Source organism: Bombina bombina, chromosome 3, assembly GCF_027579735.1.
Source record: "Bombina bombina isolate aBomBom1 chromosome 3, aBomBom1.pri, whole genome shotgun sequence".
Taxonomy (NCBI): Eukaryota; Metazoa; Chordata; class Amphibia; order Anura; family Bombinatoridae; genus Bombina; species Bombina bombina.
In genome coordinates, this window is record NC_069501.1 from 603,395,544 (window position 1) to 603,423,362 (window position 27,819).

At 40.1% G+C, this 27,819-nt stretch overlaps 1 protein-coding gene across 1 annotated transcript in view; it reads right to left on the reverse strand.

The window, feature by feature from the left end:
* The window catches only part of MTFR1L (mitochondrial fission regulator 1 like), an 80,512-nt gene extending 53,762 nt beyond the window's left edge, over positions 1-26,750 (reverse strand). Inside the window, exons 1-3 of the mRNA XM_053707206.1 lie at positions 26,511-26,750; positions 16,428-16,532; positions 8,173-8,282 (exon numbers count right to left, since the gene is read on the reverse strand). Of these exons, the coding sequence (XP_053563181.1) occupies positions 8,173-8,282; positions 16,428-16,532; positions 26,511-26,630 (335 nt within the window). The 5' untranslated portion in view covers positions 26,631-26,750. The remainder of the gene's footprint in view (positions 1-8,172; positions 8,283-16,427; positions 16,533-26,510) is intronic.
* Positions 26,751-27,819: the final 1,069 nt, after the last annotated feature.

Sequence of the window (27,819 nt, forward strand, 5' to 3'; positions counted from 1 at the left end):
AGTGAGTCTCTGGTCCTCTGATTTACTTGTATCTTCGGAGACAAGTCTGTATAGTCCCCATTCCACTGACTGAGCATGCACAGTTGTAATGGTCTTAGATGAATGCGCGCAAAAGGAACTATGTCCATCGCCGCCACCATCAACCCGATCACTTCCATGCACTGAGCTATGGAAGGAAGAGGAACGGAATGAAGTATCCGACAAGAGTCCAGAAGCCTTGTTTTTCTGGCCTCTGTTAGAAAGATCCTCATTTCTAAGGAGTCTATAATTGTTCCCAAGAAGGGAACCCTTGTTGACGGGGATAGAGAACTCTTTTCCACGTTCACTTTCCAGCCGTGAGATCTGAGAAAGGCCAGGACAATGTCCGTGTGAGCCTTTGCTTGAGGAAGGGACGACGCTTGAATCAGAATGTCGTCCAGGTAAGGTACTACTGCAATGCCCCTTGGTCTTAGCACCGCTAGAAGGGACCCTAGTACCTTTGAACAGATTGGAGTAGAACCCCATCCCTTGTTCTCTTAATGGAACAGGATGAATCACTCCCATTTTTAACAGGTCTTCTACACAATGTAAGAACGCCTGTCTTTTTATGTGGTCTGAAGACAACTGCGACCTGTGGAACCTCCCCCTTGGGGGAAGTCCCTTGAATTCCAGAAGATAACCCTGGGAGACTATTTCTAGCGCCCAAGGATCCAGAACATCTCTTGCCCAAGCCTGAGCGAAGAGAGAGAGTCTGCCCCCCACCAGATCCGGTCCCGGATCGGGGGCCAATATTTCATGCTGTCTTGGTAGCAGTGGCAGGTTTCTTGGCCTGCTTTCCCTTGTTCCAGCCTTGCATTGGTCTCCAAGCTGGCTTGGCCTGAGAAGTATTACCCTCTTGCTTAGAGGACGTAGCACCTTGGGCTGGTCCGTTTTTACGAAAGGGACGAAAATTAGGTCTATTTTTTGCCTTGAAAGGCCGATCCTGAGGAAGGGCGTGGCCCTTACCCCCAGTGATATCAGAGATAATCTCTTTCAAGTCAGGACCAAACAACGTTTTCCCCTTGAAAGGAATGTTTAGTAGCTTGTTCTTGGAAGACGCATCAGCCGACCAAGATTTCAACCAAAGCGCTCTGCGCGCCACAATAGCAAACCCAGAGTTCTTAGCCGCTAACTTAGCCAATTGCAAAGAGGCGTCTAGAGTGAAAGAATTAGCCAATTTGAGAGCATTGATTCTGTCCATAATCTCCTCATAAGGAGGAGAGTCACTATCGAGCACCTTAAGCAGTTCATCAAACCAGAAATATGCGGCAGTAGTGACAGGGACAATGCATGAAATGGGTTGTAGAAGGTAACCCTGCTGAACAAACATCTTTTTAAGCAAACCTTCTAATTTTTTATCCATAGGATCTTTGAAAGCACAACTATCCTCTATGGGAATAGTGGTGCGTTTGTTTAAAGTAGAAACCGCTCCCTCGACCTTGGGGACTGACTGCCATAAGTCCTTTCTGGGGTCGACCATAGGAAACAATTTTTTAAATATGGGGGGAGGGACGAAAGGAATACCGGGCCTTTCCCATTCTTTATTAACAATGTCCGCCACCCGCTTGGGTATAGGAAAAGCTTCTGGGAGCCCCGGCACCTCTAGGAACTTGTCCATTTTACATAGTTTCTCTGGGATGACTAAATTTTCACAATCATCCAGAGTGGATAATACCTCCTTAAGCAAAATGCGGAGATGTTCCAATTTAAATTTAAATGTAATCACATCAGATTCAGCCTGCTGAGAAATGTTCCCTAAATCAGTAATTTCTCCCTCAGACAAAACCTCCCTGGCCCCCTCAGATTGGGTTAGGGGCCCTTCAGAGATATTAATATCAGCGTCGTCATGCTCTTCAGTAACTAAAACAGAGCAGCCACGCTTACGCTGACAAGGGTTCATTTTGGCTAAAATGTTTTTGACAGAATTGTCCATTACAGCCGTTAATTGTTGCATAGTAAGGAGTATTGGCGCGCTAGATGTACTAGGGGCCTCCTGAGTGGGCAAGACTCGTGTAGACGAAGGAGGGAATGATGCAGTACCATGCTTACTCCCCTCACTTGAGGAATCATCTTGGGCATCATTGTCATTATCACATAAATCACATTTATTTAAATGAATAGGAATTCTGGCTTCCCCACATTCAGAACACAGTCTATCTGGTAGTTCAGACATGTTAAACAGGCATAAACTTGATCAGAAAGTACAAAAAACGTTTTAAAATAAAACCGTTACTGTCACTTTAAATTTTAAACTGAACACACTTTATTACTGCAATTGCGAAAAAACATGAAGGAATTGTTCAAAATTCACCAAATTTTCACCACAGCGTCTTAAAGCCTTGAAAATATTGCACACCAATTTTGGAAGCTTTAACCCTTAAAATAACGGAACCGGAGCCGTTTTAAGCTTTAAACCCCTTTACAGTCCCTGGTATCTGCTTTGCTGAGACCCAACCAAACCCAAAGGGGAATACGATACCAAATGACGCCTTCAGAAGTCTTTTATAAGTATCAGAGCTCCTCTCACATGCGACTGCATGCCATGCCTCTCAAAAACAAGTGCGCAACACCGGCGCGAAAATGAGACTCTGCCTATGCTTTGGGAAAGCCCCTAAAGAATAAGGTGTCTAAAACAGTGCCTGCCGATATTATTATATCAAAATACCCAGATAAAATGATTCCTCAAGGCTAAATATGTGTTAATAATCAATCGATTTAGCCCAGAAAAAGTCTACAGGTTAAATAAGCCCTTGTGAAGCCCTTATTTACAATCGTAATAAACATGGCTTACCGGATCCCATGGGGAAAATGACAGCTTCCAGCATTACATCGTCTTGTTAGAATGTGTCATACCTCAAGCAGCAAGGGACTGCAAACTGTTCCCCCAACTGAAGTTAATTGCTCTCAACAGTCCTGTGTGGAACAGCCATGGATTTTAGTTACGGTTGCTAAAATCATTTTCCTCATACAAACAGAATTCTTCATCTCTTTTCTGTTTCTGAGTAAATAGTACGTACCAGCACTATTTGAAAATAACAAACTCTTGATTGAATAATGAAAAACTACAGTTAAACACTAAAAAACTCTAAGCCATCTCCGTGGAGATGTTGCCTGTACAACGGCAAAGAGAATGACTGGGGTAGGCGGAGCCTAGGAGGGATCATGTGACCAGCTTTGCTGGGCTCTTTGCCATTTCCTGTTGGGGAAGAGAATATCCCACAAGTAAGGATGACGCCGTGGACCGGACACACCTATGTTGGAGAAAAGGACCTTGCGACAGAAGGTCTGGCCTTAACGGAAGAGTCCACGGTTGGCAAGAGGCCATCCGGACAAGATCCGCATACCAAAACCTGTGAGGCCATGCTGGAGCTACCAGCAGAACAAACAAGCATTCCTTCAGAATCTTGGAGATTACTCTTGGAAGAAGAACTAGAGGCGGAAAGATATAGGCAGGATGATACTTCCAAGGAAGTGACAATGCATCCACTGCTACCGCTTGAGGATCCCTGGATCTGGACAGATACCTGGTAAGTTTCTTGTTTAGATGAGAGGCCATCAGATCTATTTCTGGAAGTCCCCACATTTGAACAATCTGAAGAAATACCTCTGGGTGAAGAGACCATTCGCCCGGATGTAACGTTTGGCGACTGAGATAATCCGCTTCCCAATTGTCTATACCTGGGATATGAACCGCAGAAACTAGACAGGAGCTGGATTCCGCCCATACCAGAATTCGAGATACTTCTTTCATAGCCAGAGGACTGTGAGTCCCTCCTTGATGATTGATGTATGCCACAGTTGTGACATTGTCTGTCTGAAAACAAATGAACGATTCTCTCTTTAGAAGAGGCCAAGACTGAAGAGCTCTGAAAATTGCACGGAGTTCCAAAATATTGATCGGTAATCTCACCTCCTGAGATTCCCAAACCCCTTGTGCTGTCAGAGACCCCCACACAGCTCCCCAACCTGTAAGACTTGCATCTGTTGAAATTACAGTCCAGGTCGGAAGAACAAAAGAAGCCCCCTGAACTAAACGATGGTGATCTGTCCACCACGTCAGAGAGTGTCGTACAATCGGTTTTAAAGATATTAATTGAGATATCTTTGTGTAATCCCTGCACCACTGGTTCAGCATACAGAGCTGAAGAGGCCGCATGTGAAAACGAGCAAAGGGGATCGCGTCCGATGCAGAAGTCATAAGACCTAGAATTTCCATGCATAAGGCTACCGAAGGGAATGATTGAGACTGAAGGTTTCGACAAGCTGATATCAATTTTAGACGTCTCTTGTCTGTCAAAGATAGAGTCATGGACACTGAATCTATCTGGAAACCTAAAAAGGTTACCTGTGTCTGAGGAATCAATGAACTTTTTGGTAAATTGATCCTCCAACCATGATGTTGAAGAAACAACACAAGTCGATTCGTATGAGATTCTGCTAAATGTGAAGACTGAGCAAGTACCAAGATATCGTCCAAATAAGGAAATACCACAATACCCTGTTCTCTGATTACAGACAGAAGGGCACCGAGAACCTTTGTAAAAATTCTTGGAGCTGTAGCTAGGCCAAATGGCAGAGCCACAAACTGGTAATGCTTGTCTAGGAAAGAGAATCTCAGAAACTGATAGTGATCTGGATGAATCGGAATATGCAGATATGCATCCTGTAAATCTATTGTAGACATATAATGCCCTTGCTGAACAAAAGGCAGGATAGTCCTTACAGTTACCATTTTGAATGTTGGTATCCTTACATAACGATTCAATATTTTTAGATCCAGAACTGGTCTGAAGGAATTCTCCTTCTTTGGTACAATGAAGAGATTTGAATAAAACCCCAGTCCCTGTTCCAGAACTGGAACTGGCATAATTACTCCAGCCAACTCTAGATCTGAAACACATTTCAGAAATGCTTGAGCCTTCGCTGGGTTTACTGGGACACGGGAAAGAAAAAAATCTCTTTGCAGGAGAGGCCTTATCTTGAAGCCAATTCTGTACCCTTCTGAAACAATGTTCGGAATCCAAAGATTGTGAACGGAATTGATCCAAATTTCTTTGAAAAAACGTTATCTGCCCCCTACCAGCTGAGCTGGAATGAGGGCCGCACCTTCATGTGGACTTAGGAGCTGGCTTTGATTTTCTAAAAGGCTTGGATTTATTCCAGACTGGAGATGGTTTCCAAACTGATACCGCTCCTGAGGATGAAGGATCAGGTTTTTGTTCCTTGTTGTGACGAAAGGAACGAAAACGATTATTAGACCTAAATTTACCTTTAGATTTTTTATCCTGTGGTAAAAAAGTTCCTTTCCCTCCAGTAACAGTTGAGATAATAGAATCCAACTGAGACCCAAACAATTTATTACCCTGGAAAGAAAGGGAAAGCAGAGTAGACTTAGAAGACATATCAGCATTCCAAGTTTTAAGCCATAAAGCTCTTCTAGCTAAAATAGCTAGAGACATATACCTGACATCAACTCTAATGATATCAAAGATGGCATCACAAATAAAACTATTAGCATGTTGAAGAAGAATAATAATGCTATGAGAATTATGATCTGTTACTTGTTGCGCTAAAGCTTCTAACCAAAAAGTTGAAGCTGCAGCAACATCCGCTAAAGATATAGCAGGTCTAAGAAGATTACCTGAACACAAGTAAGCTTTTCTTAGAAAGGATTCAATTTTCCTATCAAAAGGATCCTTAAAGGAAGTACCATCTGCCGTAGGAATAGTAGTACGCTTAGCAAGAGTAGAGACAGCCCCATCAACCTTAGGGATTTTGTCCCAAAACTCTAATCTGTCAGATGGCACAGGATATAACTGCTTAAAACGTTTAGAAGGAGTAAATGAATTACCCAAATTATTCCATTCCCTGGAAATTACTTCAGAAATAGCACCAGGGACAGGAAAAACTTCTGGAATAACTACAGGAGATTTAAAAACCTTATCTAAACGTTTAGATTTAGTATCAAGAGGTCCAGAATCCTCAATTTCTAATGCAATTAGGACTTCTTTAAGTAAAGAACGAATAAATTCCATTTTAAATAAATATGAAGATTTATCAGCATCAACCTCTGAGACAGAATCCTCTGAACCAGAAGAACCATTATCAGAAACAGAAAGATGATGTTCATTTAAAAATTCATCTGAAAAATGAGAAGTTTTAAAAGACTTTTTACGTTTACTAGAAGGAGGAATAACAGACATAGCCTTCTTAATGGATTTAGAAACAAAATCTCTTATGTTATCAGGAACACTCTGAGTATTAGATGTTGACGGAACAGCAACAGGTAATGTAACAGTACTAAAGGAAATATTATCTGCATTAACAAGTTTGTCATGACAAACAGTACAAACAACAGCTGGAGGAACAGATACCATAAGTTTACAGCAGATACACTTAGCTTTGGTAGCTCCAGCACCAGGCAGCGATTTTCCAGAAGTATCTTCTGACTCAGTTTCAACGTGGGACATCTTGCAATATGTAATAGAAAAAACAACATATAAAGCAAAATTGATCAAATTCCTTAAATGACAGTTTCAGGAATGGGAAAAAATGCCAGTGAACAAGCTTCTAGCAACCAGAAGAAAAAAATAATGAGACTTAAATAATGTGGAGACAATAGTGACGCCCATATTTTTTTAGCGCCAAAAATGACGCCCACATTATTTGGCGCCTAAATGCTTTTGGCGCCAAAAAGGACGCCACATCCGGAACGCCGACACTTTTGGCGCAAAAGAACGTCAAAAATGACGCAACTTCCGGCGACACGTATGACACTGGAAACAGAAAAAAAAAATTTTGCACCAAAAAAGTCCGCGCCAAGAATGACGCAATAAAATGAAGCATTTTCAGCCCCCGCGAGCCTAACAGCCCACAGGGAAAAAGTCAAATTTTAAGGTAAGGAAAAAAAAAATAAAAAAAAAAAATGATTTATTCATATGCATTATCCCAAATATGAAACTGACTGTCAAGGCAAATAAATGTTTGAATACATATATTTAGAACTTTATAAAAAAGTGCCCAACCATAGCTTAGAGTGTCACAGAAAATAAGACTTACTTACCCCAGGACACTCATCTACATGTTGTAGAAAGCCAAACCAGTACTGAAACGAAAATCAGCAGAGGTAATGGTATATAAATAAGAGTATATCGTCGATCTGAAAAGGGAGGTAAGAGATGAATCTCTACGACCGATAATAGAGAACCTATGAAATAGACCCCGTAGAAGGAGATCATTGAATTCAAATAGGCAATACTCTCCTCACATCCCTCTGACATTCACTGCACGCCGAGAGGAAAACCGGGCTCCAACCTGCTGCGGAGCGCATATCAACGTAGAATCTAGCACAAACTTACTTCACCACCTCCATAGGAGGCAAAGTTTGTAAAACTGATTTGTGGGTGTGGTGAGGGGTGTATTTATAGGCATTTTGAGGTTTGGGAAACTTTGCCCCTCCTGGTAGGAATGTATATCCCATACGTCACTAGCTCATGGACTCTTGCTAATTACATGAAAGAAAAAGTATTAAATTTAAGGGACAGTGTACTGTAAAAAATTCCCTTTTAAATGTTCCAAAATACTTGTTATAAAAACCCAGCATTAAATGTATAGGAAATTGCAAAAATAGTTGTATATAGTCTTGCAATTGCAATAGCTGGTTTTGAAAATGTCATTACCAATGTATTGGTCTTTCTGTGTATACAGTGAAAGTCATAAGAGGTCTGCCCTTACTGCAGATTCAGACAATTTGAATGAGTATGTTCATGAAAACAATGGGTTGCCGTTTCAATGAGCAAAACTAAGTTTTACAAATACAAAAATAAACCCAAATGTATAATTTCCTATAAATGTAATACTCTGTCTGCAACTGGTATAAAAGGCCATTGACAAATTTAACATTAAAGCATCCATTTAATGAGAATAATTTAATTATTCCAATATAAAACAGAAACATGTCTCTAACAACCCCATTAAGAAGACATATTTTAGAAAAATAGTACCTCATATCAGATGCAAATTCCAAGTAAACAATTAAGCTCCTGAGCCTGCCTCAGGAAACAAAAGTAAATTGGAATTTTGACCACTGTATACAAATCACAAAAGTTTAATCTTCACTCATATTTGTTGTTGGAAAGTAATAAAAAGCAATACCTGACTCTTGCATATGTTTCATCATCATCGGCAGCAATCCATTTTATATCAGCTAGTGTAGGGACCATAGGTGTGTCAGTTAAGAATAGATCTGAACCACTTGGAAGAGCCTGCAAAAATAAGAGAACATTTCTTAACCCATAAGGATGAGGCTGGTTGTTTATCCCTGTACGGCGCTGCTGTCCTGAGCTCTTTCTGCAGCGATCTTGCGAACAACGGCAACACCGGGCTATTTCTGCATGCCCCACGAGAAATAGCAGGGCAGAGGATCACTGATGCAGAGAGGGACACACTGTGCCCCTCTCAGCATTGGTTTGCGATGGTGAGAGAAGGTAAAATAACCATGTTTACTAATCATCTGATTATTTTACCTGTGCTCTAGTTCACATATCTTCAACATCTGGCCTGTTAGGAAGACCTGAGAACAGGTTTGAAAACCAGTGCTCTATCTGAATCATGAAAGAAAAAAAACCTGGGTTTCATATCCCTTAAACTACATATGTTAAAACTCTAGCAAACAGGTATGCTGGTACAGACTAATGCTGTGCTACTTCTCATGCAACAATGAAGACATATCACATGGTCTGGCAGCCATGTTGCTTTTTGCAAGTAACTTCAACAAACATTTGAAAATCTTTAACTGAATGTGAAATTTGCTTTGTTAACTGCTGCTGTGACTTAGATTTATGATTGTTTAAGAGATGATGTGACCGCCAAATTGAATTGTGCAAATATCTTCAACGATCTTAAGCCACTAAGTGAAATGAGGAGAAATTTAGCATATGTGGCAAGGTTATCTACCACAGCTGTTTAAACCGTGATTTCTTTTTCAAAATCAGCATGGCTGCTGCAAACCATTAACCTTTTTATCGTTAAGTAAATGTGTGCAGCTTTTGCACTATTTTTACACTATCCAGTTATGTTACAGTGTAGTAGGCACATGATTACACCTACACATGACCTGCAAAGGCAATATTGAAGTCAAAGTTTGTGCAGTGTGGCCGCCATCTTGAAATCAAACATTAACAAATTTTCTTGAAACTTCAGCAAATTGTAGAGGTTTATGGTGAGCTTTAGTATGTACAATCTGAAAGCCATATATTACACAGTAATTTTATTTCATATGCATATTAACCTCTGAAAACATTTCAGACTAAAACTTCACCAAAAGACCAAAGCATTTTTAGCATTTTTGCCATCTATCCATTTAAACAGAAACAGAGCCTTGTTTTATTTTTATTTACCTATCAAAACTATTTTTTATTTTTTTTAGTAGATAACCCAAAGTATTGATCTAGGCCTATTTTGGTATATTTCATGCCGCCATTTCACCGCCAAATGCGATCAAATAAAAAAAAATTGATTACTTTTTCACAAACTTTAGGTTTCTCACTGAAATTTACAAACAGCTTATGCAATCATGGCACAAATGGTTGTAAAAGCTTCTCTGGGATCCCCTTTGTTCAGAAATAGCAGACATATATGGCATTGCCATTTTTGGTAATTAGAAGGCCGCTACTTGCAGCTGCGCATCACACATTTATTATTCCCAGGGGTGCAGGGGTTAATTTGGTGTAAGATCAGCTTCCCACCTGACACTTCCCACCCCCTGGTCCTTCTCAAAAAGCTCTCTTCCCTCCCCCACCCCCCAATGATCCTCCATTTTAAGTACTGACAGACAGTCTGGCAGTATGCAGTTTTTTTTGTATTATTATTAATGTCCTTAGTGTAGGATTACCCCCTTACCTTCCCACCTCCCTGATCCCTCCCAAAAAGCTCTCTTACCCTCCCCCCCCTCTAACTAATTACAGCCATTTTAGGTACTGGCAGCTGTCTGCAAGTACCCAGATTTCCAAAATTTGACAATTTATTTAATAAAATTAAAAAATATTTTTTTTTTCCTGTAGTGTAGCGCCCCCGCACCTCATTTACCCCCCTCCCAGATCGATTTCCCACCTTCCCCCTCTCTGCCGCTTTCAGGGTTTTTTTTCTTCCTGTAGTGTAGCGGTCCCACCCATTCCCGCCCCTCCCACCCCCCCTCCAGCAATGGGCTGCCTCCCTCCTTATCCTCCCACTCCACCAACGATCGGCACCACTGCTGCCACATCTCTGCAACTCTCGTGGGGCATGCAGAAATAGCGCAATCGTGCTACTTTAGCGAGATTGTGGCAGAGAGACGCCTTAAGGGCTTAATGTCCAGCATTGTACAGGGTACGGGACTGGTCGTTAAGAAGTTAAAAAAAACAAAAAATCTTATTTTCTACGAATCCGCTTATGAGACAGACATGAAATTTTGTTTATAGAGTTATGTCATCATCTAGATCTGCTCAATAGAAGTTTATTTCTTATGTGGTTTGGCAGCCATTTTGAATTGTTTAAAAACTAATTTTTTCAATTAACCATAAAACAAAAACAGTTTCACAAAAATGCTTCAATTATGCCATGTTTATTGACATATATGGTGAGCACTATTATGTGTAATATGGAGGCTATATGTTACATGCTCTGGCAGCCATCTTGGTTTAAGCCAAAATTTTGAAAATGTGACCACATACAGTATGTTGAAGCTGTGAAATTTTCTGTATAATATAATGTTGTGACCTAGATTCACAATTACTCATGAAAATCGGTCACCTGGTGCAGCAGCCATATTGGGATATGTCTAAATAATATTTGATTTTGTTTTTATTCTTTAAAATTCTTCAATTGCCAATTTCCCATAAAATTACATAAGTTTTAATTTTTTGCACTCTACCTGCTGTAGCTACTCGTATGCAGCTGGAAAGATGTCGCGCTTGGCCACCCATGTGTGATTAAAGCAATGTTACATTATGATGAAGTTATTAATGAATATATTTTAGGGATATATCTATCTATCTATCTATCTAGCTGCTCTGTAATATAAGCTTGTTCACATGTGTTTTGATGTAATGCTTAGTATGATTTCTAATATGATTTTCAATATGTTTGAGTGTGGATATTGTATAGTTTGTTTAACAGCAGTAATTAATTTGCATGAGTAACACTCATCACATGACTAGAATGTTGTTGAGGATCACCATGGTAACTGTTTTGGCGCAATTTTCACTGGGAGGGGTTTGTTTGGCTTTATATGTCCAGTCACTTGTAGTTTGTTCTTTGTCTGAGGAAGGGGAGTGTGTCCCCGAAACGTCACGCTTATTAAAGTATATATATATATATATATATATATATATATATATATATATATATATATATATATATATATATATATATATATATATATCAGGGCTCAAAATTTCCAGTACTAAGCTACTAGCCAGGGCAAAATGTTATTCGCCACTTCTGATCCCACCCACCAACTGACCCGGCCACGCCCACTACCCCAACCTATCTTTACATATGTTTAGCCATTGCAAAACACCTTCTTATGTAGTAATTTAAATTTTGTTTTTATTTTAAACCATAACAAATTAAATGGTACATACAGTAATACATTTTTAAAAAAAGTGCATGACAGCAACATCAGCTATGGCTTCTCTGGAAGACAACAGCTAGATAAAGTAGGCTGCACATTAAACAACAATAGTTAGGCTCTATTAAGGTAGGGTCTCCCCTACAATACCAGAGCTCTACACGGGTATATAGATGTAAGTCACACACAAATGTAGCCTTGTAATGATAGAGCTTCCCACAGGTACGTGATTCAAAGATCCAAGGTAGTAGCTGAAACTTTGAGTGCCGTTCTCCCGTGGAGCTCTATCATGTAGTGGAGCAGAGACCATAATATTAATAAAGCCTACTAGGCTTGTTTCGCGCAGCCAGTATAATGAAGCCGCAAAAACATGGGAGTCGGAATAAAAAAAAATCTGGGGGGATAGCATTTTTACAGGCAATGTATTCTTATTCAGTAAACTTGGAATTGTGTGGAATGGCAAAATTTAAATAATTAAATTATCTATCGTCTATATCTCCCTCTCTCACACAAACTCCCTCTTTTTCTTTCCCTCACACTCTCCCTTCTCTCTCTTACACTCTACCCCCCCCCCCCGCTCTTACACTCCCCCCTCTCTCACACAATCTTCCTGCCCTGTCTTTCGCTCCTCCTCTCTCTCTTACTCACTTATCCATCTCTCACACATTCTCCTAATGTGTCTTTTACACATCCTCCTCTCTCACACACTTCCCTCCTCTCTTTTAAACTCTCCTCCTTTCTTCTATACTCTCACACTTATAAACCCAAACTCACCGACACACAAACTCTCTCTCTCTCTCTCACTCACACACACCTACACTAATATACACACGCTCTCTCACACATACTTACAGACTCCTGGCTTTCTCTGTAAAAAATGCTGTTTACGTGATTCATATATTTTCAGTGGGGTCAGCCTGTACTAGAATATCCCTAATAGTCCTTCCTCTCTTATAAGAAAATATAGGAATTTCCTTAACAAGGGAGGAAAGCCTATTATCACTCTGGAGAACCCCCCAGACAAGATTCTTATTGAGAGTAAAGAACAAGTATTACAGACAGAGAACTATGGTTAAGAGACAGGACAGTGATAGACTATTTTTTGTCACTGACTATACTACTGACAGCTGGAAAGTACGCAAAGCCATCTGTGATAACTGGGGGGTTCTCCAGAGTGATAATAGGCTTTCATCCCTTGCTAAGGAAATTCCTATATTTTCTTCTAAGAGAGGAAGGTCTATTAGGGATATTCTAGTGCAGGCTGACTCCACTGAAAAATATGAATCACCTAAACAACATTTTTTACAGAGAAAACCGGGTGTTTACAAATGCTATGGCTGTGTGACAACCTTATTTTGGTTGACTCATTCACACACAGCCATACAGGAAGGAGATATCGCATTAAATATGCTCTTAACTGTGAATCAAAATACGTGGTTTATCTTATCAAATGCCAGTGTGGGGATGTTTACATTGGAAAGACCGAGTGTATGCTCAAAGAAAAGATTACTGTGCACAGGTCCAGCATCAGACTAGCTATAGAGAAGGGTGAATCTGACCAGCCTGTTGCAAAACACTTCCTTGACCGTGGGCACCCTGTGTCAAGCCTGAGATGCTGTCCAATAGATCATATCCCACCACTGAAGAGAGGGGGTGATAGGAAGAGGATCATATTACAAAGAGAGGCTAAGTGGATGTCTGAGCTTGACACAGTATACCCTAGGGGCTTGAATACATATTTTTCATTGTCTTGCTTTCTTTGAAATGTAGATAGTAGTACTCTTTCTTAATGTTTAACCATATCTTAACATCAGTATTGGCATGTACATGATGGTTGTTTAATGTAAATAGTGATGTATATAAGTTTTGTGTATTATACTTTGAACTTAGTCTCATTACATTTTATCTCTTCCAGCAAGAAAAATGAAGAAATCAAATACAGGAAATTTACCTGATGAGGCAAAACAGTTTTTTGCAGCACATATTGTTTCCACTAGATGGCAGAGATTGGATGCACCTGAGACAAATTGCACCTAGGTTGCACCTGGTATGTGGGCATGGTATAGTTAATTTGTAAGGTATAAATGTTTGCACATTCTGTCTGTATGCTATTTTGACAAAGGCCCAAGTTGGGGCCGAAACGTTGATAATAAATGTTCTTGAAAAGAAAAGCAATATGAGTTGGAGTCATCCATGACCCATGACCCTGTAACATGCTCAGCCCTGGGTGCTCACCGGCACTCACAGGAAGCTGTGCTGTCCCCAGAGTCACAGGCAGTTAACCCCAGACAGGTCTGGGTGCAAGAACCATAGGGAAAATTACAAAACAAATCTTAGCTGAGAGCTTGTAAGTGAGTGCTGGACTTTCTCTGTGTGTTGTATTAATTTGTTTTGTAATTTTTCCTATGGTTCTTGCACCCAGACCTGTGACTCTGGGGACAGCACAGCTTCCTGTGAGTGCCGGTGAGCACCCAGGGCTGAGCATGTTACAGGGTCATGGGATGTGTACCCAGTCCGGTATGAGAGTGCAGTCCCCTCCCGTGTTTTGTATATGTCTCGGGTGATTACATAAGCCTGTGCATCCTTCCCTTGTTTCCAGTTTGTTTGGATTTGAGAGCTTGTATTGTGTGGCTGTTTTAGGGTCCCAGGTATTGGAAAGGACCTTGACGTGGTACCTGGGCTTGTCCCATTTGGCCAGATGCGGTAACTAACCTTTCCATTTTTTATTTTAAATCTTAGCTGAGAGCTTGTAAGTGAGTGCTGGACTTTCTCTGTGTGTTTATATATATATATATATATATATATATATATATATATATATATATATATATATATATATATAAATAAAACTGTGCATTAGGGCTGTGATTGCGATTTTATTAAAACATTTTTTTAAACATACATTTTAGATTCAAAAATGCATTTAACTGTTTAAAACACTGCAGAGTTAATAGACCAGAGAAAAGAGCACTTTCTTTGCTTGTGCACACTTTAGGACTGGAGCAACAAACGTTAATTGTTGTGTCACTGAGTAGTGATCAGTGTTGTTGGACTAAAGCACTTGTGTGACTGATGTGACGTTAAAAAAGACGTTTTTTTCTTTTTTTTTTGTTTTTATAAAAAATTGCAGCCTCATGCGATTTAGATATTGCATAGCCTCATATCGTGATTAATTGCATTATGCGATTAATTACACAGCCCTACTGTGCATTATCCCATTTGCATCTGAAAAAATTCTGCTCCAAACTTTTTGGCCTGGCTCTTAAATTTTAAACAAATTTCTCAAGTCCTAGCTTAAATAACGTATAAATACTAGAAAATGTTATAATATTGCACCTTGATGATAATATGACCAAATTTTCTGTGGAGAACGCTGGTAGGTACTATAATTTTTATTAGAAATATTTAATGTATATCTCTCTGCTTTGAAAATGCTGTAAATAGTTGGGAAATGCACAAAAAATGTGTGCCTTTAAATACAGGCATGTGAAAAAGAAAGTACACCCTCTTTGAATTCTATGGTTTTACATATCAGGACATAATAATCATTTTGTCCACATCGTCGTGGAGGAATTTTGGCCCACTCTTCTTTACAACATTGCGTCAGTTCATGCACAACTCTTTTAAGGTCCCGCCACATCATTGATTCTTTTTTCAGCCATTCTGTTATAGATTTGCTGGTGTGCTTGGGATCATTGTCCTGTTGCATGACCCAATTTCGGCCAAGCTTTAGCTGTCGGACAAATGGCCTCACATTTGACACTGGAATACTTTGGTATACAGAGGAGTTCATGGTCGACTAAATAACTGCAAAGTACCCAGGTCCTGTAGCTGCAATACAAGCCCAAATCATCACCCCTCCACCACCGTGCTTGACAGTAGGTATGAGGTGTTTGTGCTGATATGCTGTGTTTTGTTTTTGCCAAATGTTGCGCTTTGCTTTATAGCAAGCATCTCCACTTTGGTCTTATCTGTCCAAAGGACAATGTTCCAGAAATCTTGTGACTTGTTCAGATGCAACTTTGCAAACCTAAGCCATGTTGCCATGTTCTTTTTAGAGGGAACAGGCTTTCTCCTGGCAACCCTTTAATACAGACCATACTTGTTCAGTCTTTTTCTAATTGTACGGTCATGAACTTTAACATTTAACATGCTAACTGAAGCCTGTAGAGTCTGAGATGTAAATTGAGTCTTTTGCAATTTCTCTGAGCATTGCACGGTCTGACCTTGGGGTAACTTTGCTGGGAATGATCAACTTTAAAATTGTTAAGAAATTGCCTTATAACCCTTCCCAGATTAATGGGCAGCAACAATTGCTTCTCTAAGATCATTGCTGATGTCTTTCCTCCTTGGCATTTTGTTAACACACACCTGAATGCTCCAGACCAGCAATCTGCTAACACCTTGGCTCTTATAAAGTTGGTCACACTTGCTGATGATCAATTAATCAAGGGCATTTGATTAGCAGCACCTGGCTGCTACTTAGCCTCTTTATTCCTATGAAAGCAGTAAGGGTGTACATAGTTCTTCCACACCTGGCTTCTCCATGTTGGCTTTATTTGTGTTAAATAAATCATGACACAGTGTAATATGTCATGTGTTGTTGTTCATCTGCGGTTGTATTTACCTAATTTTAAAACCTGCTAAGGACCAGATGATTGTTATTATGTCCTGACACATAAACCATAGAATTCAAAGAGGGTGTACTTTCTTTATCACATGACTGTACATATGCACCATATATAGATATGGAAAATTATTTGAAACTACTATTAGGGAAAGGAGCTAAGCAATTTCTTACCTCAAAACATGCTCTTGGACAGGGCTTTAATGGGAGGTGGGATCCAATTCTCCTTACAAGACTGCGAGCAGAACCACATGGCTTGTTTTCCCAAACAGGAACAGTCTGAAATAAGAATGTGCATATCTCGCTTGAATACGAAGAATGAAATAGATGGCATTAGAAAAAAAATAGTTAATATATTGCAACAGTAAGGAAGAAATATTTATCAGCTCTCCAGCTCACAAATGCTATTGAGGTTATATATAGAGGAAAAATAATGCCAGCATTTGATAAAATCATTGTATCAAACAACTAAACAAGAATGTCTAGAATTTGTTACAACAAGGTCTACTAGAGTCTTTTAATTTTGAGTATGGAGAGTTCAGTATAAGCTCAGAAGCATGCACATCTCTGGGGCACTATATGGCAGCAGTTTTGCAACAATATATTCCATTTGCAAGAGCACTAGATGGCAGAACTATTTCCTGCCATGTAGTGATCCAGACTCCTACCATTAAATAAGCAGAACTAGGTGACTGTAAGCCCTAAATCTTGGTTGGAAAAAACTGAATGTGACTGAATAGGATATCTAAAGGATTCTTAAAGGAAGTACTATCTTCCATAGGAATAGTAGTATGTTTGGCCCGAGTAGAAATAGCCCCATCAACCTTAGGGACTTTTCTCCAAAACTCTAAATTAGCCACAGGTAAAGTATAAAGCTTTTTAAAACTAGAAGGGTTAAAAGAAGTACCAAGTTTAGACCATTCCTTAGTAAACATATTAGAGATAGCATCTGGAATAGGAAAAACTTCAGGAGTAACATCAGAAGTTTTAAAAACAGAATTCAAATGTTTACTATTCTTGTTATCAGGACGACTAGATTCCTCAACACCCAAAGTAAACAATACTTACTTTAATAAAGAACGACTATATTTAATCTTAAAAAGAAAAGTTGATTTATCAATTTCAGTCTCTGAAGTAGGATACTCTGAGCCAGAGAAATCCTCATCAGCAGAAGATACTTCAGTATGCTGTTGATCAATACAAGCTTCATCAGATTTATGAGAGTTTAAGAGAGACCTTTTACGTTTATTTCAAGACGGAATAGCAGTCATAGCCTTCTCTATGGCTGCAGCAATATGATCTTTTATATCTACAGAAATATCATGTACATTAGACTTTGAAGGTTTAACAGTAGAAGTATTTGTACTTATAGAAACATTATCAGCATGTAATAATTTTTCGTAACAAGTGTCACATATTTGAGCTGAAGAAGTTCAGCTAATTTACAACATACACACATAGCTTTGGTAGAATTGTGTTCAGACAGCTTAGTTCCTACAGTAACAGAGGCAGGATCAGTCTGAGACATCTTGCAAAATGTAACAAAAAATAAAAAATAACATTTAAACAAAATATCCAATTTCCTCAAAGTAGCAGTTTCAGGAATGGGAAAAAATGCTTTTAAAAATAAGGTAATAATCAAAAGCAAGCAACGCAGCCCTCTAAGAAACAAATGAGAGCAGAGAGCAAAAGAGGAAGAGACTTAATATAACAAATTTTGGCGCCAAGAATGGCGCAAATGCAGAAAAAACTTTTTGGTGCAAATGAGTGAAAAGATGCGACTCGCGTCATAACAGATGTGACTTTGCGGCAAAAAACCTCACAACAAGAAAGTCGCAAGAAATGACGCTACTCGTGTCACAACAAAAAAAAAATTGCACCAAAAATGTCGCAATAAAAAGTAACATTTTGCGTCATCGCGAGCCTAAGCCCACGAAAATTTTGAAAGAAACAGACTCCAAGTCGCAACTAACTGGGAACCCCAGGTAAGTCTAAAAAACACCCATAAACATAATTTCCATGCTGAAACTGTTAGACTGCAAAAGGGAAATACACAGACCTGACTCATGGCAAATATATACAATATACAATTAAAACTTTTAAAGAAAGTGCCAAACATAGCTGAGAGTTTCTTAAAGACACCCATCCACATATATCAGACAGCCAAACCAGTACTGAAACATATCACCAGAAGTAATGGTAGAGGAGTACAATGTCGATCTGTAAAGGGAGGCAGCAGATGAATCCCTGCGACCGATTACAGAAAGCCTTAGAATAGATTTCCCATAGGTGAAACCATGAAATCAACAGGCAATACTACCTCTGGGGGAAAAAACACAAGCGCAACCCAGATTCAAGGAAGTAAAACAAAATTTATTAAAACACAGTGTGCTATATTGCACTTACAAGATTGCAGGTAAAAACAGGCACATCAGAGATATCCTGGCCATAAACAGCTTCACTGGCAGCTCAGGATCCACTGTAAGTCTTTCAAAAGTCAAATCTTTGCAGGTTTAAACAGCTGGTTACTTCCAGGGCCAGTAATGTATGCAGATCCTTTTGAAATCTTTTAGCTTAAAACGCTTTAACTCTACGCGTTTCATCTGCCTTCTAAGCAGACTTTGTCAAGAGATTTCCAAACAGAACATCACATCTCTCAGACAAACACTGTACTCTGAGAGGAACTGGGCTTCAATATGCTTAGAAGCGCCTATCACAGAAGAAAATCAAGCACATCTTGCTTCACCACATCCACAAGGAGGCAAAGTTTGTAACACTCAGGTATGAGTGATGTAGGAGGTGTATTTATAGGAATTTTGAGGTTTGGGAAACTTTGGCCCCTCCTGGTAGGAATGTATATCCCATACGTCACTAGCTCATGAACTCTTGCCACTTACATGAAAGAAACTGCAGAATTAGGCCTTGCTGTAAACTCATATTACATAATCTAGTCAATAATTGTACTCAAAAATGACAATTATCTTGTATGTCAAATAAAGTAAGAAGTAAAATAAAAAAATAATATAAGATGACAGTATATGGGGTGTAGGGGTATTGTAAATATACTGATGGAAATAGGCTTAACCATCTTCCTAGGGCAGGCATAAAGTCATGATATACAGTAGTAAATACATACTCCTCTCAAAATGCACACACATACACATTTACATACTTTTTCATACATTAGTTCGTATTGTGCATTGAAGTGTATAACACATATAGTATATCCGAATACCCCTTTCTATAGCAAGTACAAAAAATGGTTTTGATGAAAGCATATATAATTCAAATTATCAGGTCAAAAAGTTGTAATCAAAAGGTGACAGTCATCTTTTGTATAAAAAAATATATAAATGAAATAAGATGACAATAGGTGCCCTGGGCCAAAACAGAATATGATCAAAACTTCAGAAGCATTCTGCTTATGTGGTAGTTATTTCCAATAATTTATCAAATCATACTCTGAGTTGAGCCCCCTTGGCACCCATGTCTGGAGTCTAAAAACCCAAAACATTTCTCTTCTGCCTAGTATCTGGTCTCTGTCTCCACTTCTTGTTGGATTTTGTGCTGAATTTATTCACCCTGAGACCTCTTGGGACAATTTGCATCTTAACATATTTCTCGAATGTCCATATAAAAATTGGAGTTTGCGTTCTTTGATTAGTAGTTTTTCCATCTCATCAAAAAGTTCTCCCAAACAATAAGTGGAGATATCTGTTGAAAAAACTCTTTCCATATCCAAGTTAACATTGCCTCTTTCTGTCACAGGTAGCAGAGAATAAAAGTCAATATTGGATCCCTCCATGTTAAAGAGCTCTCTTTGTGCAAAGTTGCAAAAATGTGTTGCCAGGAAACACAATAATAAATCAATTGAAAGAAATGCATCACAATATTGCACAGTCACTTAGAAACCCAGACATAGAGGCCTATTTATCAAGCCGTCAACCGCAAATACACTGGAATTCTGCAGCGTAATTGTGGAGAGTCTGATTCCCCTTATTTATCAAAGCCTACAGACCAGCAAAAGTTGAAATCCGTGACGTAACATACGATCTGCCGGTCTCAGTCCGACACAGATCGATGCCAACGTCATTACAGATGTTCCGAATGCAAATTCGGCACTATCTGACGACTTTTGCAAGTTATCAAACTGCTAACAGGTACGCTCGCCACTAATCCGGTCCAGCGTACCTGCTTTTCAATCCGCCACCCTGAAGGCCGCGGATGCCATAGGAATTAATGGGAGTCTGAAAGCAGCGAAAGCTTATGTTCGATGCTGCCCGATATCCCATTGATTCCTATGGGAGAATAAAAGTAATGTTTACACCTAACACCCTAACATATACCCCGAGTCTAAACACCCCTAATCTGCCGCCCCCTACACCGCTGCCACCTACATTATACTCATTAATTTTAGATTAGGTTTTGGGCAAGGAAAAAGAGCTAAATGCCCTTTTAAGGGCAATGCCCATACAAATGCCCTTTTCAGGGCAATGGAGAGCTTAGGTTTTTTAGATTAGGTTTTTATTTGGGGGGTTGGTTGTGTGGGTGCTGGGTTTTACTGTTGGGGGGGTGTTTGTATTTGTTTTTACAGGTAAAAGAGATGATTTCTTTGGGGTAATGCCCCGCAAAAGGTCCTTTTAAGGGCCATTGATAGTTTATTGTAGGCTAGGGTTTTTTTATTTTGGGGGGGCTTTTTTATTTTCATAGGGCTCTTAGATTGGGTGTAATTAGTTTAAATATTTGATAATTTATTTTTTATTTTGTGTAACTTAGTGGGGGTTTTTTTGTAACAGTGTTTGTTATTTTGTTTAACTTAGTGTTTGCTATTTTGTGTAACTTAGTTGTTAGTTTTTGGTAACTTTCCAATTTTTAATAGTAGATTTAAATTATTTGAGTAGGGTTAGGTTTTTAACTATATAATAGATTTAATTTGTAGCTTAATGTAATTGTAGTATAACAGGATAGATTATTTAATTCTAAAGTTAAGTTTAAAATTATTATAAGATAGGGATGAGTTAATATTTAATGTAAAGTTAAGTGGTTGTTCGGTTTAGGGGTTAATAGGTTAATTTAGTTTATGGCGTTGTGGGGGGCTGGCGGTTTAGGAGTTAATAGGTTTAGTAAGTGGTAGTGATGTGGGAGGCCAGGGGTTTAGGGGTTAATACATTTATTAGTTGCGGTGGGCTCCGGGAGCGGCGGGATAGGGATTAAACATTTTAGTATAGTGGCGGTGTTTAGTGACAGGGTATAAATAAAGCTGTGAAAAAGCTGAATAGCAGCGAGATCGATGACTGTTTAGTTAACAACAGTCCGCTGCTCATCGCCCCGTACTTGGTGCGCGGCTTTTTGACAGCTTTTTTGTTAAATATGGAGAGCGTATTCAGGTCCGCGGCTGCGATGTTAGGCAATGTCAGGCAAGTGTATTGGTGCCGTTGAATGCAAGAAAGTTGACGGCTTGATAAGTAGGCCTCATAGCCTGTAATCCTTCCTCGAAAGTCCCTTAATGAGCATCATGGACAAAAAGAATTGCATTAAAAGTATTGCAAATCCCTTCAAATTTATAGAGAGAAGGAATTGCGAGCTCCCTTCTCTCTACACATTTGAAGATTAGCTCCAGAGCAGGACTACAGAAATTGGCCCAGACCGATCAGATGTTTGGACACCCCCCCAAGAGAATTGGACGCCGCTACTAGCGGCAGCATTGTTTGCATGCTGAAGCAGGAGAGAGCCCTAAAGGACAGCTACTGAGAAGGCACTAGAAGAGCGGTAAGTGGGCACAGCCATAGGCTGTTTTGGGCACAGGTTACTTTAAGGGCTCCACCCCCGCCGGAGAAAGTGTGCGTTTGATATACGCATAACCAAGTGAGCCAGGTAGCGTGGGTTCAGTGTGAGAAACTCTCTGTTTAGCAATTTCTACACTTACTGGGATTTGCAATACTTTCAATGCAATTGTTTTTTTCCGTGATGCTCATTAAGGGACTTTAGATGAAGGATTACAGACTATGTCTGGGTTTCTAAGTGACTGTGCAATATTGTGATACATTACTTTCAAGTGTGTGTGTGTGTGTATATATATATATATATATATATATATATATATATACACATACACACACACACACACTAGTGTTAAAGCCGGTGTACACGGGCCAAAATGTCCCCCTCCAAGATCCTTTCCCTAGCCTTTATTCCCCCCCCCCTCCACTCTAGGATCCCCCTGTACATCCTTCTCCTTCCTCCCCCCTCCCTGCTGCTCTTAGCATACATTTCTTCTGTAGTGCTGTAGTGTTCCCGCCCCCCTTCAGTGATGGGCTGTCCACCCGCCTCCCTCCTAACCCTCCCATGCCACCAATGATCAGCACCACCGCTACCCGATGCAGAGAGGAAAACACAACTGTTTTGTTTGTGGGTGGGTTCACAAGGCAGAAGCAGAGAGATAATCTATAGAGGGTATCTGTGGGTAACCGGGTCGCAACAGGACTCTGGGATAGTGGAGCTTCGGTTACCTTGGTGAGTCCAGGAATGGTAAAGCTCGAGAACATTATACCAGGGAGGACTGTGCCTGTGGCACAAGTATACCTTGACTGGGTGTGGGAAAAGGTTTGCGGAATATCCCTGTTGATGTTTCACTGTGGGATGATTTGGGCCGGATGCTTTGACAGTATGTCCCAGAAGACAACACCTGCAACCTGGAAGAGTCAACAGAGGGCCCAGCACCAACTGAGGTACTGTGTAAGACTTTGGGGGACCAGGAGGGGAGGCTGGGGATGGAAAACTCTCTAACTGCACCAGGGCCGGAGGTATCCTACCAAAGGATGGAGAATACTTCCCTTAAAAAAAAAGTATTTTTCCAGCCACCAGTTAAACTTTAAAAAGACCTTTATTCATTTCTTACAGGGTCCATCATATCAACAACGTTTCAAACCTATGCCAGGTTCTTAATCATGTCTTTAAGAACCTGGCATAGGTTTGAAACGTTGTTGATATGATGGACCCTGTAAGAAATGAATAAAGGTCTTTTTAAAGTTTAACTGGTGGCTGGAAAAATACTTTTTTTTGGATATACATTGGGGTCTGGCTAACCCTCTTCCCGTGCCCCAGAAGGAAAATAGGTGCTGTCTTTCATTATCATATTCAGAATACTTCCCTTAAACATGGTTGCTGGTAGGGGGAGCTGAGGGTAAATGAAGCGCTGTCTGTGTTTAAACCAGTAATGTCTTGTTATAGAGAGGGGGGATGTATTGTAAATTATTGTGGCAATATTGATTCTATTGAACATGCCTAGGGTTAATGCAAATTTACCTGAGCTTGAACCAGTAATGTCTTGTTCCAGTGAAAAGGGATATACGGCCATTGATGATTACAATGCGTGCCAAGCGCTAGGTCCTAGAGTAAATGAAGTGATGGGAGAGCTTGGTTTACCCCTGCTTAGGAGTGATAGTAGGGGCAGAGAGAGAAGGATGCCCTGGAGGTTCCTGAATGATGTGAGAGTGTGGTGCCTGATGTATTGTGTGGAAATGTGAGAGGGCAGACCCTACTGTGCTTGAACTAGTATTGCATGCCTAAGAGGGGGGGGGAAGGTATTGAATGTGCAGTGCCAGGACCTAGTGAAAGGACACTGGTAGCTGGGATTGCTATACCCCAGGAAAAGGTAGGATGTGTTGAGTGGGGTAAAGTGGCCAATGTTACATATCTGGTGCCTTAGTGTGGTGTGCCAGCTGAGTGTGGTGAACAGGGGGCAGGAGAAGAGGCTTTGTCTCTAGTTCACTCTGAGGTAAAATGCACTCTTAGGATCAATTTATTAAGCAGCAGATGCTGCTTTGGAGCCCCATCACTTCAAGTCCGCCTGAAACAGATGTTAAGAAGCAGCGGTTGTAAAGTGGCAGACTGAAATCATCCCGATCTGATCAGGATGATTGACGGCCGCTGCTAGCGGCCGAATGGCCGCCAGTGAGCAGGGGGCGGCATTGCACAAGCATTTCACCAGAAATGCTTGTGCAATGTTAAATACCAACGGCGTATGCTGTCCGCATTTAGCGAGGTCGAGCAGACATGATTCGCTACAGCGAATCATGTCCACACGACCTTTGTTAAATCTACCCCTTAGTGAGTGAGGTCAGGCTCAGTTATGCAGTAGGCAAGTAGAACAGACGACAGGCATGTGTCAGTCAGGCTCTGAAAAAGCATTGCATATGCAAGTAGGAGTGAATGGCACAACTGGAGTAGAGACCAGAGTACCCTCTGACCTGTTAGAGAGGGTAGGACAGAATGGGACAGTGTGTCTGTAACCCCACCCTGCAGTGATAGCATATGGGAATAAAAGGGGGAGGGAGATGGGACTTCCCCCTACAACTCTCCCATAGTTGTGTGTGCCCTGGATGGAGAATGTGTGAGCCCAGCAGCTACAGTGACAAGTGAACCTGCTATACCTACAGAGCATACAGGGGTAGGTGTGAACAGTGGACTGTCTGGCATAAGCTGTGTAATGACTGCCCTTATTACCTAGTAAGTCACCCTCAGGGGGCTTTAGAACCCTTAATGAGTGAGAGAGCAAGGAGAGTGTGATATCCAGCAAGGGAGTTCCCTCCAAAAGGGAAATTATGTCAGCTGATGCTAAATGCTGCAGTGGGCAAAAGAATGCATAGGGTGTGCGAGATGGGCAGAATTGGTATTATGAATGGGGAAAGACTAGGGTTCAGGTAGACATAGAGGCTCAGCATGGGCTGACCCCCTCTCTCCACCATCTTAAAGGAGGAGGTGTCATGATACACTCATGAGGAGTAGTAATACATTGATTAGCTACCCAGCAGAGATTGTATGGTGTCTCAGCATTACCAGGGTTAATCTGAAATGTCCTTACTTTGTGTAACATCTGCATTTGTTAAAGAATGCAGTGATCTAAAGACTCCCCATCCTTCCTCCTCCTGGTGCCTGCAATCTCTTGGTACCTTGGTTTAGGGACTTGCATGGAATGTTTTAAATAATCGTAAATTAACTCAAGAACGGTGGTCTTGACAAGACAAAGGGAGTCTGAGATATAATTGAATGTTACAGAAAAAGTATTCAGAACTTGCCTGGGACAGAAGCAGTAACATAAGAAGGAAGTTCTCCACAGACCTACTGAAAGTTTTGTAATAAGTATAGGTATTGTGTTTAGTTTATGTCCCATTTTATTTTAAAGAACTATATCTTTACATATTCTTGTTCTTTTGTATGTATTCTGTTTTTTAGAATTTGGCACTGTGTAACTTGTATTTGTCTTTTCTTATTAAACATATAAATAATCTAATTCTGTATTTGGGCTCTAGTATCTGAATTCACTCTGAAGAGACAGGGTTAAAGGCACATTACCTAATTGTAAGTCGTGTGAGTTATTGGGTTTCCAGGACACCCTTATCCAAAACTCTTAGTGGTGGCATCATTGTTAATCTGGGTGGTGTAGGCAGGATTTGGGGGTTAATTCGGTGTCCATTTAGGTCCTTTGTAGAGGTAAAGGGAACCAGAGGCTGAGTGCTATTAACCCCTTCATGCCCACACTCTCCGCATAGTGACAGCTGGGTGGATAGGCTTCGTTGTTACAGATGTATTAAATTGTATAGAATGCTGCAGATTTGATAATAGGAGTAAATTGGAAATATGTATTAAACTGTATGTTATATCTGAATCATGAAAGAAAAAATAAATGGGTTTCATGTCCTTTTAAAAAGCATGTGCATGTCTAGATAGATATACTTCACGTGCAAGTGAAGGGTGAAAGCTCTCATTGAAAACATTGATATATTTTTACTATAATCATCTTTGCTAATGCAAGGGAATTGTAAACATGCTGTTAGTCAAAATTGAAATGTACTCGTGCATTTTAGTTTGGGCTAGAAAGTCCCTTTAAATTGGTATCAAATAAGCTACGTTGTATCTCATTGACACGAATATAGCAATTTAGTTAAGACATTCACAAACACTACTCTAAACTGCATTGTTTATCATTTATATAACACTCTGTGAAATATATCCACTATGTCAACTGCAAAACATCCCCCAAAAGATTGCTCCTATAGGACAAAAGCAGCGGAATATTGCAATTAGTAGCGCATTCTGCCCCTTGTACACATATTATGATAAGCACTGGTTAGTGGACGAGCAAATAACTATCGTTATCTGAAATTCAAGATCAGGTCACCTCGTCACATACGGTTTTACGTACAGCAACAATAACCAGCAGTACTGTGCGTCACGCAAGCCCCTCCCCTGCCTCACCTTGGCCCTCTTCCGACGACCGTTCTTCCGCCCATCGGACAGACCTATGACTTCAGCGTTCTCTGTTTCTAATTCTAACTGACTTGTGTCTGAAAAAGCTCCATTGACTAAGGAGGCCATAACAAATATCAATAATGTTGCAGCGCGTTCACAGAATATCCTCACTGTCGCTTGGGGTGGAGCTGCTAAGCCCCGTTACACAAGCAGTTGACACAGCATACACAACGCTGGATGGCAAAGGGGCGGGTGCAGCTTGTGTAACCAATTGGAAACTAGACCGCATGTGTTCTATCCAATAGTATTGATGTAAAGGCGGAATTTGTGGTTACAACCAATAGAACGTTCATAAAAACATGGTGTGGCAGTGTGTCTTCTTCATTTTTAATTTCTTATGGCTCGTAGGAGTACTAGGAGAATACTAAAGTAAGTTGTTGCCGCTGGCTACGTCTCGCGGGGCAACTTGTTATTAAACCAAACAATGGACTTATGATCACGGTTATGTTATCTATTACGTTGTGCCAGGGATGAGTTAGGAACTGCAAACCTACATGGCTTTTTGTGGCCTGCCAGCGCAACAAGTTCACGTTAATTTAAAATTAGAATGTGAAGGTGCAGAACAATATACATCTGCTAACTGCACGTATTCAAATGTTTTTTTTGGTAACTTTTATTTATTCCTGTTACGACGTACGTACAAAAAAATACAATAGGATTGTCAAGGTTTATGGCTTGACACTCGATGCGAACTGCCTGAATTTTTACAGCTTATATTGACTGCTTTTTAAATTCTTTTTGGACTGGAATTACACATGAATGTACCTACGCCAGTATTGGCACCGATTGATGTTTATATAACAGAATATTGAGTGTTTTTGTTTATATTGTAAAATACAATAAATGGTACATACAATATTCAGAAACAGACCACACTAACAGTAGTGGCAAGACATAATTCCCCCTCCATGGTTAGCAGCATTGTACCAATACTGTAAATTTTAAAACCTAAACACAAAAGTACTATATAACTGCTTGCATTTCAGTCTTGCAGTAGAACATGCACAGACATAAATACAAACAATGAACACAATAATAATCAAAAAAATTACACAAAATGCCCCAAAATACATACTCCAGTCAAAAAACCTTTAGGTCTCCAATGAGTCATTATAAATACAGAGCGTCTTCTATACTACTAGATATTCCTAATCCTCCCAAATATTCCATTCCCCTTGGAGATTCGCTTCTAATGTGTATACTGCATGTCTAAAATGCACTAATATCTGTAATCTAGTTGGCAAGTCTAAAAAAT